The sequence below is a fragment of the Stegodyphus dumicola genome, chromosome 4 (genome assembly GCF_044657685.1).
Source record: "Stegodyphus dumicola isolate Sdum_Otavi_A_Nest chromosome 4, ASM4465768v1".
Taxonomy (NCBI): Eukaryota; Metazoa; Arthropoda; class Arachnida; order Araneae; family Eresidae; genus Stegodyphus; species Stegodyphus dumicola.
This window is the reverse complement of record NC_140771.1, coordinates 175,444,276-175,466,156: the sequence shown is the minus strand read 5'-3', so window position 1 is coordinate 175,466,156 and position 21,881 is coordinate 175,444,276. Positions and strand designations below refer to the sequence as shown.

The following is a 21,881-nucleotide window of genomic DNA, read 5'->3' as shown; positions in this document are numbered from 1 at the left end:
TGGGGTGTGTTTTAAAGTGAATATAGGTCGACGTGTACATGGATACCGTGTATGTGCAATTCTTAAAAACGCGGCAAGCAGTGGGCGATTCTGCACTTTCTCCCAATTTCGCACTTAATTTCCGTCATGATTAAGCACTTTTGTTCCATAAAAGTTCTAGCATAAGCGTAATTCGGCTAGCAGATTGTTGAAAAAAAAATGTTGAGTAAAAAAAAAAAAAAAAAAAAAAAAACCCATGCCTTTACTTCGTGAAAACAAAATGGCATCCAAAAAGAAAACTAGTAGGTTGCTGTAGCAGGGTTGGTCGCCAAATTTTCGCCAAAAACTCGCCAAGTTACCATAATCCGAAGATTAACCAAAAGTTTCTAAAGGGAACAACGCGAAAAGCGTTTCTTCGATAGCCCCTGTAGCCGGGGACTGCACGAAGCCGAAATCTCTGTAAATCCCTGATGTTTGTGTAAGCGAAAACAGATCGCTCTGTGTTTCGGGAAAAGCAAAGCGCAAAACATTGCAGAACGATTAGAAGAATGTAAGTGCTTTACATTATGTATCACGTGATCCTTATTTAATACTTCAAATTGATAAAATATGTTTTCTTTTTATATGTTCATAATGTTTACCAGCTTATGATAAATATTGACAGCTGAGAAATCTTTGGAAAAAAAACAAAAAGAAACACGGAAACCACCAACTTTAAGTAACTTTTACCTTTTAAACTAAAAAAAAATTCGCCAAATTGAGCCAAGGTAGTTTAATTTATAGTACGAATTATTCTTTCTGTTACAACAGTACTGCTTCATAAGATCGAGACAAAATGAAAGGTATTAGGGCACAGCGGTTAATATCAACATTCCGTTTTGAAAGGATGCGAAAACTGCCAAGGGAAAACCATAACCCTTTTTTTCGAGGTATTGGTAATAAATAAACAAATGTATTATATCAGCGACATTCTAAAATGTTCACCTTATCGAATATGTCGCGTTAAGGAAATCTGAGCCATCTACGAAAGTTGATGCTCATAAATTTCTGCAAAGAATTCCATCTAAGTCATCGAAAAATTTGAATAATAGGATTTCGAGAGATGAGAATTATACTGCATTAATTGGCGATAACGAAACAGAAGATGATTTATCCACAGAGAGGTGATGCAAATTACTGTTATTTTCACTTTATTTCTGCGCGGAAATTACAAAAAAATTCAATTCCAACCGAGCAAGTAAGGATTAAGAAGTGGTTTAATGAGTCTTCTCGTTCAGGTTGTCGTTTCCTACTTGCATTAATTATTTTTTTAATACAGGAAGAGCGAGAAATTAGTTTTCTCGCTTGATTACTTTTGTCTGCACTACAATCACGGAGAAGGTCAAATGAGTCCGATTTGTGGCTCGAAAATGGTATTTTTTCCTTTGAATCCATTTTCATTCTCTCAGCCGTAAAATTAAAGATACATACATGTTTAAGACATAATAAACATTTATAGCATGATTGACCAAATTACAGCTGTCTGGCACTCTTAGAAAGTGTTCTCACTCTGGTATAACTACACAAGTGTCTTATTTCATTACTTATTTCATACAGAATTTCATTACTGGGCAACGAGATCATAAGGTATTTGATGGAGTATAATGTCGTAGTTGTTGCTGTATTGTCCATGCAATTTCATGGAAGAATGATTGCCAGAGCCTCAAGGAAGTTGGTCATCTAATTTACACCCCAGCTTTGAGGGAAAGTACCCAGGAAGGGGGTCCGGAGGTCTTTCACCCTTCTTCCTTACCACTAAACCACACGAAAGGACTTTCGGCTCACCATTTATAGTGCCCCCATGCCATAGAGTGCCCCCATGCTGCAAAGACACTATACTTTTACAATTATCTATGCCTTCTCTGACATTCGAACCCAGGCCCTTCGGTACCGCAGTAGCCTCCGCTAACGTCTGAGCGGTAAGTATAAAGTTAGTAAGAAAAATAGCATTTCTGTACGATACAGTATGAAGGAATCCAAAGTAAAAATTAGTATCAATAAGTATAAAATTTATTGATAATTGTAATTTACTTGAAACCGAGTTTAGCTTCCTTAAATAGTGGATATATTACTAGAGTTTACATTAAAATCGTTATGAAGAACCAAATTTCGAAAACCAAATTTCGATTTCTGGTATTCCCGAAAAGGTAGCTTATCGGGAAATCTCGAAATATCAAACGGGTGGTGGTTGTTAGTTAGTTGTTATTCAGCTGTGAGATATAGAATTAGCTGAATTGCCATTCACAGTTTTTAATCGGTAAGTAATTTTGGCAATTTACGATAACTCGCGGGTCCTAAGGAAGAATTATTTAATATCCACCACATTCTCTTGAGATATTTGCAGTTATTTATTATGCTGAGTGTAGTTAATTTTCAGAATAATTTATTAACGTTTACCTCTTTATCGGGAAGCATCATATTAACAAACCTGAAAATTTACTTTTTAAATTTAAAATAATTATATAATATATAATTAACATAACGTAAATACTTGATGCATTGAACGCATTTTTCTGATTGAAAGTGTATGTGTACCTCCAACTTTTGTTAAATACAAGGCCGTATAAGCAGTGCTGTTGACACGTGCATAAGTACTCAGGTTTTTCATTGTATATAAGTATACATATTTCAGTTTCGAAGGGACTAAAAATTTAAAAACAATTAGAGAATGAAACATTAAAAAATTGCAGGATTATACTGGATCTTTACGTGTAGCTTTATCAAAAAATTTGTCTGAATCTTCAGCATAAGATTAAATTGCGCTCTTACCAATGTGATTTCCATCAAATAAAATTCAACACAACTAAAATTTGACTGTTTACTTTGCCTAGAGCGTATGTATGCTGATGAGTATATTTGTCTGTTTTGTTATTTCTCGTGATTTAAGGAGGAGTAATACAGGATTTTTAGTATGTTTTCACCTTAACATAAACAAAATAAGAGTCGCAATGAACCCATTTTATATCTAAAAATTACTGGAATTTCTTAAAAACCACGTAATGGTTTTAACATTTTGTACTTTTGTACCTATATCCCGACGGTTCAGAATTTCAATGTGGTGTAAAACATTTTATTAAATTAATACACAAATCTAAAATAATATTTTTAATATCAACAATTATTGCCAGCAAACACAAAAGACTTTAAAACATTTTATCCGTTACCCTAAGAGTCATAAGAAGTGAATAATTTAAAGCAATGAATCAAAAATTATATTTAAAATTTCAAATTTAACTCCTTCTGATCAAACCACAGAATAATCATAGCAAAGTAGTTTTAACTTGCGGTCGCGCTGGAATATTCTAGGCAGAAGCATTCCACAGGCTTATCGAAGAGAAAGTGTAAAATGTAAAATTAAACGAAAATATAAACATAGTGTAGCATGTATTTTAAATGAATTATTTGGTTCTGCAGATATATGCCTGAAAGAAAAGAGGCCTTCTCTGAAGACTTTTTTCTGCTAAAAAAACTTCTATTTACGTTACACATAAGATAACTATGAGAAAAAGAATGCAGTCAGATATATTGATCGCACAAGCACTCTTTTACAGGATCGGATCAGAACGGTTTGCTAATTGAAATGAATCGGGTTCATTTTATGACTCACGTCTCTAAGAATAACCTTGATGAAACAAATCCGGAACGACTGGTGAATCAAGAGCGGTTTGCGAGATGGAGCAAACGGTGGAAAGAATCGAACAAACAGTGGGATCCAATAATTTCCCTGCTAGCGATGTGGACTGCTAACGAGGATTAACAAGACTAGAGCAAAGAGTATGGGTAGAGAATGGAAGAAAAGGGAGATCAGAAGAACTGACTGAAACGCTAACTCTTTGAACTTCTTTCAACCTTAGTTTTGAAGATTTCCTAAACCTCCTTACACAGAACTAACAATAAAATATTTCAAAGAGTTAGAAAGAGATAAAAATTGAACTCGCATTTAACACGAATAAACATTCTTTCTGTCCTCTAAAATGGAAAGTGAACTTTCCTGGCACGCTTTCAATAACAGCTCCGTTTTTTTTTTCCCAGTCAGGCATAAGCTCGTCCAGTAAAGCTCTGCGTGGACTGTAATAAGCTGGAACTCCGTTTCGTCGAATCGGAGTAAATTCGCGCAGTAAAGTGAATGGGTTTTTTGAATGAGCTCCAGAGCGAATCGTCCAACGCGAGTAAGCTATTTCTCTGGGATTTGAACTCAGGTTGAACTAGTAGTATCACCTGGCCGATGCTGCGGCAAACTGATGCAAATAATAATAAGGGGTGCTAAAAGTTTGAGAATATTGTTTAATGCTACATTGAAATCAAGATTATTAACCAAAGTATGCAAATTTAAAAAGCTGAAGAATGAATTGGATTATTTGATTAGGGCAAAGCAAACTGTGGCTACTTGCCTAAATGGAGATATGACTTCGTAAAAGACTTCTCAAGAAAAACTGGCTCATATGCAAGTTATGCGTCAGAAAAATCACAAACTCATATAGTCAACCCACTCACGAAGATCTGAAACTAAGGTTTCAATTTTTGTTCAAGTTCAATGCTCAGCAGTCTTAATCATTCAGCAGCTGTTACTGAGCTTCTCCAACTGACCAACTGAAAACATTTTGTAGGTGATTTCGGGATACGTTTAACCAGTCTAAAGTTGTATCTATATGTATTGAAAAATTAAATCATATTTAAACCCAGTCCGTATTCACACTACACTAAAGAGTTGGAAAACTAAAAAATAAAAATAAAATTGTGTGTATATGTATTAAGCCACTGTGAAAAAATAAACGTGCCCAGCATTGAGATCAATAGTGTATAAATGCATAAAAATAATGCAAAAAGTATTGCAAAATGTATACAGTGTAAGATGTATAATGCAAAAGTTAATGAAAACATATAAAAATCATAAAGAATGTGCAAATAATCAATAATTTACATCTCTCAGACATCGTCGTCGGGGGTTCGTGTATCGGCAGAAGTAAATGAATCAGCTTGTTTTTGAACAATGACACAAATTTAATAAATTTTAAATTTTACTAAATAACAAAATAATTTTTTGTCTCAATTATCATAGAAATTTTTCATTTATATCATACTTATTATTATATACATATAATCAAAAGTTGAGAAATTTCCAATTATGGTGATATATATTATTAAATTTGCTCAGTAAGCTGCAGAATTAATTGAATAATCAAGAGGTAATAATTAAATTAAAATAAATTCATGAAAGGACTTACTTTCTAACAGGAAAGGCACAAATCAAAATTAAAGTAAAAGCAATACAAAGCTGAAATAAAAGGAATAAAAAATTAATAAAACATAATAAATTGGTATAAAAAATATAACCGTTGAAAACTCCTTGGTTCTATTCAAGCAGCCGAAGAATTTTCAACAGAACTGTTTTTATGAATTAGAGCTAGAGGACTGTCAATTTTTGGAACATTTGAAAATAAATTTAGTACATTCAATGCCAAATAACATTATTTAATTAAAACAAAGGCTTTAAAAATGGAACAAAGTAACATTTTTTTAATAAATGTTTTTGATTTAATTAATCATCACGATATAATCTGCCCCAACTTGACTCTTAAATAAGTATTAAAAGAAGAATATCGAGTAAGAAATGAAAAAAATGTTCAATATGCAGAAAATAAATTCTAACCGAAGAATAAGGAGAAGTGCTTAAAGTTTCGTAAACCGGAAGCCTATGGAAGCATTTAAAAAACCCTAGAGCCCTTTACACTTTTAAAGCACTTTGATTATTTTAATTAAATAGTTTCAATTGCCACTTAATTTATAATTTTACTTTTTATTATGAAACATTTCAAAAATTAAAAATCATCTAGGTGTAGTTCAGAAATGTGTTTGTTTATAATTATTCGGCTGCTCTTTGAAAAAGACCGAGGAATCTTCGACAACTATATTTTTATACCAATTTATTAAATTTAGTTAATTTTACAATTGCTTTTAATTCAATATTTATTAATTTTGTTTTGATTTTAATTTGTACGTTTCCTGTTGGAAAGTGGTTTATTTTCATGATTTTATTATTAGCACTTGATTATCACATGCATACACATATATACTATATATAACTTTTGGCAATCGATAATCATTTTGACAGGGAATGTAGGAATGTAAATAAATATCTAATACCTTTAACATGCCCATAATTTAAATAAATTCATTCGAAGAAATTTTATATTTTTAAAGCAATAACAGACTGTACCAACGAGAAACGCGACCAGAAAGAGTTAAATACATATATGCACTCACAGAAACATGAATCTAACACGAATTCTACTATAATGAACTGAAATTTACAACAGAGATTTAACAACATTTGACAACTGAAAATTTATTTTTATATGAAAGAATTTACAGCTTAAGCTCAGTACTAAGAGTATTAACCCTTTAGAGTTTTGAAGAGCTGGACCGAAATAGCTTTCTGACAGCTCTTTATTTCAGAAATAAAATTTGACGTAATAAACTCCGAATGTAGAGGAAAATACTTTAATTGCAAGAACAGTTCTGATAGTGATATTATTCCAGAACATAGAGGTATCCCGAGTTTTACGTCACTTCGCTTTTACAGAAGATCCACACTACTAGTACACTAGTACACTACTAGTACACTAGTACACTAGTACCTTTGTCGGTTTACCAAAGAAATCCTGAAACGGTTTTCTCTTTAATGAAAACTAAAAGAAAAGGAAAAACCTAAAGTAGGGCTCAGAGTTTGTTTTATGAAAAATTAAAAATAATATAGCAGTACTTTTCGCTAATGAAACACCAGTTGTTAAATGTGCGCTAAATGTGGGAGGCTATTTATACCTTTTCATGAGCATCTGTGCAATGATAATATCTATAATGTTTAATGTGCGCAATTACTATGCTCCATGCAGGATTTATAAGCGAAGCCGAAACTGTGCGCAATGCCGAATTCATCCAAGATGCCTAATTTGTGCAGTTCTCTGATTTTTTTAAGCAAAAAAAATAAATAAATAAATAAATAAATCGTTGTCTACATAATGAAAACAACCCTTTCGTTCTCCCCATCTATTCAACGATCTGTTTTAGCTTAAAGAAACATCAGAGAATTTCACAAGATAACATCACACATGGACTTAAACATTATATATATTACATTAATTATATATATATATATATAAATACTTATTATTTTCATGAAGCTGTATGTGTCATTAGGGTTTCTCCAATCTAGCCAAAATTTATAATTAATAAATTAAATTCAGTAAATTTCTCGCCAAACCTCCTGTTTGGTGCTAAGTGGTGTCTTATTAGCAGAAAAATATTGCTATTGCATACAGTTTTACAACATATTTCGACTAAGATCTGTATGGTAGGGAAAGATATGTAAGTGATACAAGTATACGACCCAGCTTCTGACCTTTCATGTTAACTTATCAAATTTTATCTTTTAACTTCCTGCCTTCCTGGCGTACAATCTATACACACAGTGGTCTGATGCAATCAAGTGACGATAAGCAAGTAAACGTTTATCATTTTCTTCTCTTTCCTACACCGATGATTCTCCCACTATCCAATCTCCAACAAATCGATGCTTTATGATCACTGCGACCATCTACACGGTTTCCAATTCACTTCTGCTTGCTTATGTTATGTCTACTTATATGGTCTGTTTATTTGTGATGTTAATATTTTACTGCTATTTTAGACTTTAAAAGACGCATGGTATGATATGATAGCCTTACAGAAGATTTGGGAAAGCGCAAAGATTTTTTCGTATAAATTATTGCTAATTCACTTTACGCAATTTACACTTATAAAAGATTTCATACGAAGACTTTGCTTTCGTAAGGCGAGGGACACCTATATTTGTTTCTATCTTGCTCTATTATCAGCAGTTTTGATTGCTGATAACATCCAAAAAGTAAGACTGTTCTGGAACTGAACTGGACTAGATTGGATTTCTTAACTTAGGCAAAAATATATATGATTCTAATTACACGCCGGCTATCTACTTGATCCCCAACGTGGTTCTGAATGAGAACATTCAAGGTAGTACCTTACCTTTAGAAAATAGCTCAAACTGTTAGACTTGTTTGGGCATTATGTTAATCAACCAACGAACAGGGCAACTCCAAGTCCCCAAGGAATAGTGAATTATAAAAATCGCTAAGAGCTTATAATTTTTATACTTTTGTATATCTGTATTAATACATAATCGCTGCATATGTACAAAATATTAATCGGATAGTTTCTGAAGATTCCAATAATTTTACAAAATATATACTCACCTAACGCCCTTACTTTAAATTTACAAAAGAACTGATGTTTTTTAATTCCATAACAATGATAATTTACGGTTAAGAATGTCCCAACACTAATGAAACATACATTATTATTACTGTTCAGCTTTACATATTTTAATACACTGAAATCTTGCATCTCCTTATGTTTTCCTGACATGCATTTTAATCTTCCTCGGCATCTCTTTGCAAACAGAAATTTAACTTTTTGATAGCTTTAGATGAAATATGCTTGAAAGATATATAGATAAATAATTTATAAATGTTTTCAATGAAGTTCTTTCAGTGAATTTCTTATTTATCATGTCATAAATAAGCAATATACAGAGATTTCGGGACGGTTCTTTAGCACTGTGTACAAGGACACAATTGAGACTTTCCTTCGATCACAAAAACTAAGAAGGAGATGCAGAATTTCCGGCATATAATTCATTAAATAAATCACAGTACTAGAAAGAAATGCCTTTATCTTTTGCTTTTATCCTTTTCTACTTAAAACTGGCACTGTTCTGAAACTGATCAAAATGGCGCAGTTTTCTCTAGAGATATTCAGCTTAAATACCACTGTTTCGTCCGTTGCTCACATGTACTACATTATAACAATTATATATTTATCTCATATATGTCACATAATATCTCACATAATTATATATTTTCATTAACCAAGTACTCTATAAACGTTATGCTGTGCCTTACGGCTTGATAAAACATGCATTATTCCATCATTTAAAATGATTTATACAAAGGGCTCTATTTTATCTTCAGTTATTCTGCAAGAAGAACACCGTTTTATCATCAGATACTCAACAAAAAATTACCCACTTTATTCGACAGATTATTTGCAAGAGGATCACTGCTCCGTCAAGAGGTTTAGCAGCAAACATGGCGCTGCTGAACAGCTTTTGTAAGAATAATAATTTTCTTTCCACGGGTAGTTAGAAAATGTGATACTATTCTTTCCAAAGATACGTAGCAAAGGCGACACTATTCCGTCGACTTTCTGTGAAAGTATCTTTCCTGTCGTTATACGAAAGGAGTTCCTCAGAAGACAAACAAGAACCAATATTTTGGATGATTCCATTTTAAGTACATTCCTCTACAGCAGACTCTCATTCAGAAGTTGCCGATCCGCAGACATAGCCCAGTCATCTTTGTCGTGAGCCGCATTTTGTAAGGTTAGGGGCAAGTCACCGTTTTTCCAGTTTTCCTTTCTTTCTGAAAATGCAAGAAAAAGTTTACTGTAGTTTATCTCATCACAACTGTAGCTGATTTATAAAATAAATATGTAGGAAATTGAAAATGAAGTTACCACTATTGATATCACCTGATAGAACAGACCAACGAGAATAGTGCATATACAGAAAAACTCATACCTATACCATATTATGGAAATTATTTGATTATAATAGCGTTATGGAATGCATAACAGGCCGAAAGCAAAATGGTGCGTTAACTGGTAATTTGCTTCAAACGTTGAAGTAAGAATATAAGTGGATTTCTATTGTATTAGTTGCACGGACTCATCTTGAAATAATGGAAGTACGTATGACAAATTAAATGTTACAAACAACCATGATCAAATGATGCCAGTATTTTGAAACTGAGCCTACAGATCTAACTGATACTGAATATCAATAAAGCCCATAAACTTCGATAACAGAAGACATAACGCTGAAAGTTGATGAAATGCTTCACGGAAGACTTAGCGTGAAAGTTGAAAAAGTGCACAGATGTTAATATCTATTAGATGGATAGCTATTTGCCTATTATGAAAGAGTGCAAACAGATATTTGTAACGATCAGATTTCCATCTTCGGAGAACTGAACGTATACGAACATTCAAAGAAGCGTTTATACAGAATAGTTGATTATGTTGAAATGTAGTGGTATTCGTTTATGACATATTGTACTTTAGCGTGCCACCCGATAAATTTTGCTTTATTAAAATAATCAAGTATAACTTACATTTAGAAACCCTTTCGTACTTGTAAAATCTTTTTACGTACTTTTTACGAAGTACTTTCGTACTTCGTAAAAACGAAGTACTTTCGTACTTCGTTTCGTACTTTTTTTACGAAGTACTTTCGTACTTCGTAAAAAATGCTTGAAGTCTGAAACTTCATATTAAAGTAGAATACTTCAGAAGGGATTTTCGCATTTAGTGCATAATAGTTTTGAAACCAGAAAGCAATTATTTTACCATTTTATTGCTAATTTATAAAATAAACATTTACTCTTAAATGAAACTAAAACTCAACAGATGAAAGATGAGAAGGTTGCTTCTGTACTTACGTTTTGAATGCAAAATTTTGTATATAAGCAAATGTCAAAATATTAAAAATTAACTACCTGAATGAAAGATTAAAAATTAGATTCCAGCTTCATAATTATGAAAGGAATCTACTAAGAACATTTTTAATGTAAAATTAAATCGAAAGGATGTGCTACCTGTCAAGGTTCTTGGTCACATGATGATAGTTAAATCGAATCAATAAGTATTTCATCGGTATCAGTTGCAGTAAATTCAGATAAGATATCTCAAATTTAAACAAAAGCATATTACTGCTGGTCAAGCCTGTTGGTCAGTGGAGATCTGCAGACTGACCATCATTTGCGACCAACCCAAGTGAAGAATATGAAGAATTTACGTATTGATTACAACATGGGAAAGAGGTACCAATTAAATTCACCAATTTTTTAATGCACATTACTCTTGCATTCAACCATATCAACCTTAAAGCCTGAATGTTGAATTTCAAATTCAGTTTTTATATAATATGTATGTTGCGCAAAATTTTAAAAAGTATATTAAAAAGTCAATGGTATCAATGTCACTTCCTACCTTATATTATTGTAATGTCACAATTATATTTGGTACGCATTATCACTACCTCACATTATAATAATTGATGCATGCATCTTTATGACTTTGTTTCTGTTGATTAGAGGGAACAATTCTCTTACATTCAGTGTTAGAGATTTTTCATTCTCTCTTCCACGGGACGGAAACATATAAGACAAAATATGTAAAAAATCATTTTAAATTATATGATTTTGGACCAAATGTACTAAAAAGGGAAAACAACTTATTTCATATCTCCCAAAGTTGATGTACGAGACTAAAATTAAAACCATGCATACATTAATGGATTTTCAAGGAAAAGGAAAAGTAACAGCAACGAAATGACATGCACAAGAATAGTTATAAGCCATTTATTTAAAATTATTTTAATAATTTTGTTATCATGCACTTGACTATTAGCAACCCCATAATTTAAATTTTATTCATTAATATTTGACTATTAGCAACCCCATAATTTAAATTTTATTAATTAATATTTGACTATTAGCAACCCCATAATTTAAATTTTATTAATTAATATTTGACTATTAGCAACCCCATAATTTAAATTTTATTAATTAATATTTGACTATTAGCAACCCCATAATTTTAAGTAGGCGGAAGGTATTTCTCCCGCCTACTTAGCGTGCCTTCGAGGTGAGGTGGTCCGCACGCTGAGCGCGTATTCCAGAGTTCCGTGGTTCGATTCCCGGCGAAGGCGTTGCTCATTTTTCAACTTGCCTGCTTCCAAAATATACCTAATGTCTCTACAGTGGCGCCCGAACTAAAAGGGTGTCGGGTGATGATTATCACACGATTGGCGATTGGGTCCTCTAAAAACCCCAGTCGCCGTTTAAAAGTGGGAGTATATAAGGTATTTCTCCCGTCTTCTTAGCGTGCCTTCGTGGTGGGGTGGTCCACATGCTGGGCGCGTATTCCAGAGGTCCTTGGTTCGATTCTCAGGAGATTGCTTATTTTTCATCTCGCTTTCTTTCAAAAATTCTTAATGTTTCTACACACTAAGAGTTTTGTATCACCTAAAAACATATTTTTAAAAAAAATTTTAATGCAGCGCTTCTTAAACTTTTCTCATTCATGACCTTTTTATCATCGAGATATGTATATGAAAAGTTATTTTATTACTTGTTTCAAGCATATAAAATTGATGAAAGAAAAGTGCCTATTAATCAGACGGCTAGGCTTGTTCTTTTGCTGCATAATAAAATAAATCTTGGTGTAATATTTGACACTGATTGACGTAAAGCATCTTAAACGTTTTTCAGAATTGAATGAAATGTGGATTTAAAAAATGTTAAAGCTGAAAACATCGTTTCTCATTAAGTACGTAATGCTGAATGCTGAACAACATTTAATGTCATTTCAGAAGTTGTCCGAAATTCAGATCTAGCTCCTATCCAGAATTTAGTCAAAGATATTCAAATTTGAGTCACTCGATAGTTCAACTAATTCTTTTTGAGCTTTATATAGTAAGTGATTAAATTCGTTAGTATAAATTAATATAATTTCTTTAAAAGTTTTAGTGCTAAATTTCTTTAAATTCTTGTATATGAGTTAAATTTTGCGACATAAAATTTTCTTTGCGAGTCCGTTAGGGTTCACGACCCACAGCTTAAAAAACGCTGTTTTAACGCATCTAATTAAAGCAGCGTATTTTATAAAATGTTTTATACTTAAATTATTATATTGGCTATGCATGTAAAGTTAAAAAAATGCCATCTTGGCTTGGCGAGAATACGTACTTTCCGATGCTTACCTGGGGCCGTGTGAAGAGACTGCACGGAGGATCTTCCTTTGCTCAGGTAGGTGAGGGACTGTGTGATGAGAGAATGCTGAGGGTGTTGGCCATCTTTTTCTCTTAGTCGTTCGATGCCCTTCCTTACCTCACTCTGTACCTACCGATGAGAAAATCTAGTTTCACTTCTGCACGCGTTTAATTCCATTGGATCAGCTTAAGAAGTGGAATAAAACTATAAATCTTAGGAATAGTTTCTCGAAACTGAATTTACCATCATTTCTGTAGAATCCTCGCTTGTATTTTTCTGAAACAACGGTAAATTTGTTTTTGAATAAAAATTATCTCAGATTCTGCAGTGATCGTTTCTCCACTCATTGTTTTGAGTTTATAATTCATGTCAGTTTGGCGAAATACTGGAAATTTAATGTAGTGCTCCATCAATTGCAGTTTCGAAAGAATAACTAGGAAAAGTTTTTCTGTTTGACTCAACATTTTCCTTTAGATAAGAAGTAAATGGATTATCGCCATAATCGTGAAATACATAAGAACTTTTAGATTTGCTCTTGATTGCAATAGATCACAATTTACTGAGTACCTTCTTTAAAAAATGAGGCACGAAAAGGCATATTGTTATCTTCAAAATTACATAATAAAATGTAACATTTTCAATTAAAATTCTTAGCTTTTATTGCTGTTGTTGTTAACGTCACTCCTGATACGAGCCTATCTTGGACCTGATTTGGCTTAGGCTCGTCATGACTTTCGGCTTAGGCCCAAAGTCATGGGCATCTTACAAGGTGACAGTCGGTGTTTGCACAGCATAGTCCAAATTTTGATGGAGGAACACGGACAGATGAACAGAAAAATGTCCAATTCACTCTTCCACTACAAACGACATTTAAATTATTTTCACTCTATTTAATTAAAATCACCTGTATCGAAAATAGACTGTATATTTTCAACTACCTAAGCTTTTTCCGGAATTTCAACCCAGAACTAAAAATAAGGTATCCGGTACCTTAACAATCATATAATGGTCAATAAGGACGACTGTTGTGTTTTGTGTTAAATGTTTTGAATTTAAAAAAATCTATAGCCATCTTTATCTTTTTAGATAAAGATAGATATAGCTGTTCCCTCATTCTCTAGTTATATTTATGGTTGTAGATTTCTTTTAATTCAAAATATTGCACAGAATTCTGACAAATTCAGCTATTTTCATCATTAATAATAGATCTGTTTTAGATATTGAACATTTTACAGAAATAAATTTTAAAAAAAAAAAGTTTTCTTAATAAGGTAACATGCGATAAAAAATGTTTAAGAAAGATATCTGTGCCAGCGTTGCCTTATGAGCACTATTAAATTAAATGTGTTTGTTGTTATCTCCTATAACAGAGTTCTTGTTTTAAAGTAAGTATTGTCAGCAAAAAGTTTTTATAGTGCGTAACTCCTTTTTATTCTTTGTTTATTGAAATAAAAAAATTAAGAGATACAGTCGTATGCTTAAAAATATTTACCGTGGTCGATACGCAAGTATAGTTTATTTGATTATCGCATACCCCACAAGGGTAACATGCCAAAGAGGATGGATATCTTCGTGTAGGAATTTTAAGGAAAATTACCTCAGATCCACGTTACACATGAGGAAAATCCCAAAAATACTCATGGCAAAACTCCGTTAGCCACGATTCGAACCCAGGCAAAACTACTAGCAGTTAGCTTCTTTACCTCTTAGCCACGAGTATCCTATTCGATGCAATGACGAAAAACATTTTTCCCGCTGAATGTATCAAGTTGACTCAAATATCTTTCTAGAAAAATTATTTAGCGCGTGTTGTTTTATAACGAAAACGATTCAAAACTCTTTATTTAAGAAACAAACCCTTTGTTTGACAATTTTAATCACATGATTTTAGATTTAAATTCTTGTTGCCATTTTTTCGAAATATATATTTTCCTGTTGTCTGATTATTTTACCCGCCCTTAAATTGCAGCTGTTTTGGGTAAGAAAATGTATCAAAATCAGCACGCCGATTGGCCAGAAATCTTTAAAATAGCTGAACGTTGTTACTTCGATTCAGGTTCAGATTCCTTCGAAAGTATTATGTATACAGGGTGTTTCGTAGTTTCCCTGTGTGCAACACAAATATCAACCAGGGTTTTTTTCAAAACGCCGACTACGAAGGCATAACTTCCCTTAGGCAGATAGTCCTCATTTGCTTTGCGTAAACAAATAATCTACCATAACCTAACAAATTATGGTGATTTGATAATGAAGTTGATCTTAATTTAATTTAATTTGAGAACTAATCATTTTTTCGTAAAAGTGATACGTCTCTTCGATTTGTAAAACTTAATTAACATAAGAACATCTACATATTTTTTTCAATTTGACTGCCAATCTCCCTTTATACATCGTTACTACCTACATTGTTAATATATTAAGCATTCAAATAAGTGTTTAAAACATATTAGCATTTAGGAAGGGAATTAAAATTTAATAACTGCATTAACTACAAGGAGCATAAAAGTTAACATTTAGGTAGTTGGAAAAAGTTACATTTTAATACTATGGATAAAGGAAATAAATTTATCTTTAGCATAAATTACACAAGAAATAAGTTAATTGTGCTTTGAGTGTAACAGGAAATAAATTAACATTTATTAACTAACAGAAAATAAACTAACAGGAACTAACTTTATTTCCTGTGACTAAATAAATTTTAATTTATTTCCTGTTAGTCACAAGCGAAATCTTTTATTGAATTGTATTAAATCGTCTTTCCAAATATTCTTAGTTAGGATTTCTTTACACAAGAGAAAGATATGTGAAGAATTAATATATTATGAGCTCTACAGAGAACTCTGGGATAAAAAGCGAAACATATATAAAAAATTAGTTTTACCTCTCCATTTAAGAAACAATACAGGAATGCCACGAAAGAACCCTGAAAAAAATTAAACAAATATTAGTGACAAGCAAGTTCGTTTCCAAAGCACCTTTAAAAATATTTCATTCATTTCACAATCAGAATTTAGGTTATATATTATATTTTTTTCATATTACAACTGATTTACTATATGATAACTGATGGCTATTACTGTTATCTATTATAATGTATGTACTTGTTTGATTCAGTGTACCGGAAATAATGATCTGATTGCCTGAGATATGTATGATGGACTGCTGAAGATAGCGGAGCTGTTTCTGTGGCCTGGAACAACACAGCTTTATATTAGGAAAGGAGACTAGTAAGTGAGATTCATTATGTCCCAGTACCCTGGTGATTTATTATGACGGCGTGGTGTTCTGCTTACTTTTACCTCAACAAAAAAAATTAAATTTTTTTAAAAAATCTCTTCTCAAGGATAGATAGTTGAACTCAATTTAAGCTGTATTTGAATTGTTATCGCCATGTTTAGAATTGAGGCTCTATTTCAATGTTATAAAATTACAAAAATAAAAATAAAAATAAAAATAAAAATAAAAATAAAAATAAATAAAAAATCTTAAACTTTCAGATTTTACATTACGCCCAAAGGAGTGCTTTTTTAACGTTTTGAGAATTACCTTTATTTATTAAATATCATGTTCTTTGCACTTAAACCATAAAATTCAATTCAACAGCAATATCGGAAAATAATTTTAAAATGAACATATATTTAGAACTAATTCAGAAGTCAAACAACAAAAATCAGCGTTATATTTACAAAATTTTCACAGGAATAGTTTCGATGGTTTTACCGAACCACCATCCTCAGCTGCAAAACCGCAAATGAACAAGATAGGAAATAATGATTAGATAAGAAAGCCTGGACAAGAATAAGTAAGTGGCGCCATCTGTTGGTGAAACCAGAACTAAAACATAATTTCTTTAAAGGCCGACGGCAAATTTGGATTGGAATTAGGATCGTTAACTAGAACAGAAAGATTTTTATGAATGTGAAATGCCTCTAGAAAATCCAGTTCTCCAATGGAAGATGTTTTTTGAATAATTTTGGCAGCAGAAAAATTGAAAGTGTGATTTTCGGACCAATAATGTTGAGCAACCGAAGACTTCTGTGTTTCCTTTTTTCTAACATTCTGCCTCACGTTCCTTGACGAACATGAGGCATATGGGAGCCCATTCCGGATATGAATTCCTGGGGTATTAATAGGATTCCTTGCCATGTGGTTTAATTTACATTGGCCAAACTAAGAGAGCCTTAAAATTTCGCGTCAAGGAACATGAGGCATATGTTAGAAAAAAGGAAACACAGAAGTCTTCGGTTGCTCAACATTGTTGGTCCGAAAATCACACTTTCAATTTTTCTGCTGCCAAAATTATTCAAGAAACATCTTCCATTGGAGAACTGGATTTCACATTCATAAAAATCTTTCTGTTCTAGTTAACGATCCTAATTCAATCCAAATTTGCCTTCGGCCTTTAAAGAAATTATGTTTTAGTTCTGGTTTCACCAACAGATGGGGCCACTTGCTTATTCTTGTCCAGGCTTTCTTATCTTATCTAATCATTATTTCCTATTTTGTTCATTTGCGGTTTTGCAGCTGAGGATGGTGGTTCGGTAAGACCATCGAAACTAGTCCTGTGAAAATTTTGTAAATATAACGCTGCTTTGTGTTGTTTGACTTCTGAATTAGTATTTATTCGGCGTGTTATTGAGTCTTAATTATATATTTAGAATTTCCGATACAGTCTTGCGCGCTGGAGATATTTTGTTTCCTACAGTGTTGCCATTGCTCGCTTTAAAATCGATGAGTTTGTTAATCAAAAATTCGTTAAAGTGTTACAAAATTTGAAATCGATAATAAGATAAATTCCAAATTAGGGCTTCCAGACATCCATATTCTGTGGAGAATTACGATATTCAAAATTTGATGGCTCTAAGTACCGCTGTTTTATCACAATGCGAGAAACATCCATACATTTATGCAAATTCTTAAATGTAACACAGAGCTATAATATTTGGTGGCAACAATATGAAAAGTTAAACGGATATTTAAAAGTTTTCGACGCAAAATGATAAAACGAAATTAATAGCCCTTCTGGGCTAACTTCTTTTGGGCTAATAATGAGCGAGCAATAATTAAAATTTTATTAGGAGCTATTTCTAGTTAATCAAAATCTTCAGCAATAAAAATAATTTTGAACTCAAAATATATTATTTCTCTTAGTAGCCCGGTATTAAACGCAAAGCAGAAGCGACGAACATCTTAGGGCTTTGATTTTCGATTATTTCGTGCAGTGTTCGAAAGTAATTAGTAATAAATTACGGAGACTGGTATTTGAAGGAAAAAGAATTTTGGTAGAGAAAATCACAATTTCGAAGAGAAACAACTGTGAACTGAAAAACCAAACCAAAGAATATTTAATCCTAATTAAACAAAATATTGGTCTTACCTGGAATGAAGAGAATGTTTGGTCAATGTAGAGCCAAACAATCTCCAATGTCTGGTTGACACTAGCAGGCAAGCTGACGGTCAGCAGCAGTGCGTAATGGACTCCAAACAAAGGAACCAGCACTAGAGTGGATTTGAACCATTTTCTATAGTAAGGATAAAAATTAGAAAGGTTGATTAAACCTGTTGAGCCATTAGCTTTTTCTGAAGCAGGAGACGTTCAAAATGCGCAGTGCCCTCGCCGTCACTCTAAACTTGGACGGATAGAAAATGCGTCGAGTATGGAGAAAGGAGGGAGAAAAAACTTATATACTCCCCCTTTTAAAGCACGCCCTGCGATTAGGGGACCTAGTTGCCAAATCCTAGTGGTAACGAATTATCTGCCACCACTTTTTATCTAAGGCGCCACTTGTAGAGTCTGTAAGAATTTTTACAACTAGAAGCACGCAACTAGAAGTGCAACTAGTGCACGCAACGACCGTGCTTCTAGTTGCAAAAACGAAGGTATGCGGAAAGGAGGGAGAAAGTACCTTTTCTAGTAAAGTACTTTTTCACCTCAAACGACTAGTGCACTAACCACTCTCGGCAATTTAAAGTCAAAATATGTACCATTATATAAAATATGAAAATTCTAATGAAATAAAAAGAGTTTGAAAGCTTTTATAAGGTATTTCTCCCGCCTTCCTAGCGTGCCTTTGTGGTGTAGTGGTCTGCATGCTGGGCACGTATTCCAGAAGTCCGTGATTGGATTCGGGGCGATGCGTTGCTCATTTTTCATCTCTCCTGCTTCTAAATACCTAATATCTCTAAGTGGCGCCCGAACTAAAAAGGGTGGCGGATGATGATTTTCCACACCCAGGATTTGGCGATTGGGTCCAATAAAATTCCAGTCGCCCTTTAAAAAGGGGGTTATATAAGCTATTTCTCCCGCCTTATTAGCGTGCTTTCGTGGTGTAGGGGTCTGCACGCTCAGCGCGCAATTGAGAGGTACGCGGTTCGATTCCCGGCGAAGACATTGCTCATTTTTCATCTCTTCTGCTTCAAAAATACCTAATGTCTCAAAACTTTCAGATTTTACATTTCGCCAAAGGGACGTTTTCTTAACGTTATGTGTGTTACTTTTATTTATTAAATATCATGTTATTTGTACTTAAACCATAAAATTCAGATCAACAGCAATATCGAAAATAATTTTAAAATGAGCATAGCTTTAGAATTTCCGATGCACAGTCTTGGCTGCTAGAGATAATTTTTTTTTTTTTTTTTTTTTTTTTTTTTTTCGTATCGTATTGCCATTCCTCGCTTTGAAATCGTTGAGTTTGTTAATCAAAAATTCTTTAATAGCTGAAAAAATTTGAAACAGGTAATAAAACAAATTCCAAATTAGGGCTTCCAGATGTCCGTGTTCGGTGGAGGATAACGCTATTCAAAATTTGGCTCTAGGTACCGTTGTTTTATCACAATGCGAGAAAGATTAATTTCTTTAAATATAATACAGGACTGTAATGGTTGGTGGCAACAGTTTGAAAAGTGAATGAACGCAGAAAGCGAATCAATGCAAAATGCCAAAACGAAATTAATAGCCATTTTCGGCTAAAGCTCTTTGGGCTAATAATTAAAATTATTAAAATTTTCGGTGTAACTGCTCAATACGTAAGAAAGTGCACTTTAAAATATTGTTATGTTTTGTGAAATATGATTTATACAGTTTGATTTAACTGAAGATTTTTTTTAAATGCTGAAGAAAATGTTCATTGAATTAAGAAAGATGATTTTGATTAGATTGCTGCAAGTGGTAATAGCAACAACATAGTAAGTTTTTGAAAGGACATAAATTAGTTGTTAAAATAATGAATTTTTTTGGTTCGAATGAAACATAAACAAGTTACGATAAGGGAAAACAAGAAAACTTGCATATTGCAACCAGTTCACCAAGATTCGAACTACTGCATCCGCTCATTCATTGGATGTACATTTTTCTGTTATTCATTGGTTTAGTTATCTGAATATGGCAAAGCACACGAGTACTATTTGCCTAAGAGAAGGTTTCCTTTCTTGGAAGATTTTCAAGGGAAACTGGTTCGCATTGACATTGCATTTGGGGACAACCACACAAACCATCTATGTACTCAGCCGGTTCACGTGAAATCCCTCTCTGAATTCTGATGTCTTAGCCACTGGTGGAACTTTTTATTATTGAAGAGTATAGGTTTTTCTTTAGTTCAACTAACCTATTATTCAAATTTTTATTATCTTTTCTGAACTCCTCAAGTTCTCCTCGAATTTGGTCGCAGGATGTAAATTTCATGAATTTTCAGTGAAGTATGTATTTAAACGGAGGAATCTTGAAGTTTATTCAGAGCGTGTTTTCGCTAGCTAGTGCACGTTTCGTTTCTAACCTTGCTGTTACGCTGATGCCCCTCTTGGCCATTTTGATTAATTATCATGCCTGTTAGGTTTGTCGAGTCACAGCCGTAACTTAAAGTGCTAAACCAGCACTAATCTTTTTTGATTTGGATTTATTGTATTACAAATTCTTAATTTCCACTGCAGTTGTCAGTATTATTGTAAAGCGCGAAGTATTTGCTTTTCTGTTCATAGTTGAGAATAATAAAGATTTCACCCTTCTTCTGTGCTGACATTATTTCATGCCTGTGCGAGAAGTCGCCAGGTTCAATTATAGGATCTAGGTTAGTTTATGTGCACAAGGACAGATAGATTCTATAAGAGTTATTATTGATTTTGCAATTATCATAATCACCATCATTGCTAAGTCACTAACAGTTCATTGGATAATGCCTGTATATATAGATAATTCATGCCGGGTCCGCTTTCTTGGGACCCTTTGCTGCATGGAGGTTTTGTAATTATTCCGATATGGAAATGGATGTGAACTAGTTCCCCTTAAAATGTCTTTTTCGAAGTTATACATTCTAAGATAGATAACACTTGCTTACTTGTTTGGTAGTTCTCTAAAAGGGAAACTTGACAACGATACTAAAAGTTTTTAACTGACAAACAAGTTACTACATAAAATACTCATCTCCAAAGTATTTCTTTTCTATTATGCGCCATATATACACTGAGCTGTGTATCATAATGAATTTACATTTGTTTTCTAATCAAATAATTCTACTATTGTAGGCTTAAAATAATAAAAATTACATGTTGATTTCAAAGTACAATAATAATTTTCTGTGTATATTTTTATGTCATGTAACCAAAAATATATAATTTTATAATTATTTACATTATTTTATTAATATCATTTTACGTTCAAGAAAGAAGTGCAGAAACAATCACTGAAAAATTAGAACCTTATATTTACCTTATAAGGTATTTCTCCCGCCTTCTAGTGTAGTGGTCAGCACACTTGATGCGTACTTGAGAGGTTTGTGGCTCGAGACCCAGCGAGGGCATTGTTCATTTTTCACGTCTCTCAGCATCAAAAATCCTAATGTTTCTACAATCCTTTTAGTTAAAATTCAGTTTTATTCGACAATATTTAGTTTTGCGAGTCTCAACAGTAAATATAATGTTTATTCCAGAAAAGGAGAGAGGTGTTCGCGCGATTATCTT

The 21,881-nt window shown here is 32.9% G+C and overlaps 1 protein-coding gene across 3 annotated transcripts in view; it reads right to left on the bottom strand.

Annotated features, from left to right (window-relative positions):
• Positions 1–3,110: 3,110 nt before the first annotated feature.
• LOC118188708 (parathyroid hormone/parathyroid hormone-related peptide receptor-like) overlaps positions 3,111–21,881 on the bottom strand; it is a 178,870-nt gene continuing 160,099 nt past the window's right edge. For 2 of the 3 annotated variants that reach the window (XM_035359204.2, XM_085815793.1), the window contains exons 11-14: positions 18,304–18,448; positions 15,808–15,849; positions 12,917–13,055; positions 3,111–9,515 (exon numbers count right to left, since the gene is read on the bottom strand). In XM_035359204.2, coding sequence (XP_035215095.1) covers positions 9,397–9,515; positions 12,917–13,055; positions 15,808–15,849; positions 18,304–18,448 — 445 coding nt within the window. In that variant the 3' untranslated portion in view covers positions 3,111–9,396. Of the gene's footprint in view, positions 9,516–12,902; positions 13,056–15,807; positions 15,850–18,303; positions 18,449–21,881 lie in introns of all 3 variants that reach the window. The other variant, XM_085815794.1, reaches the window with a different exon arrangement.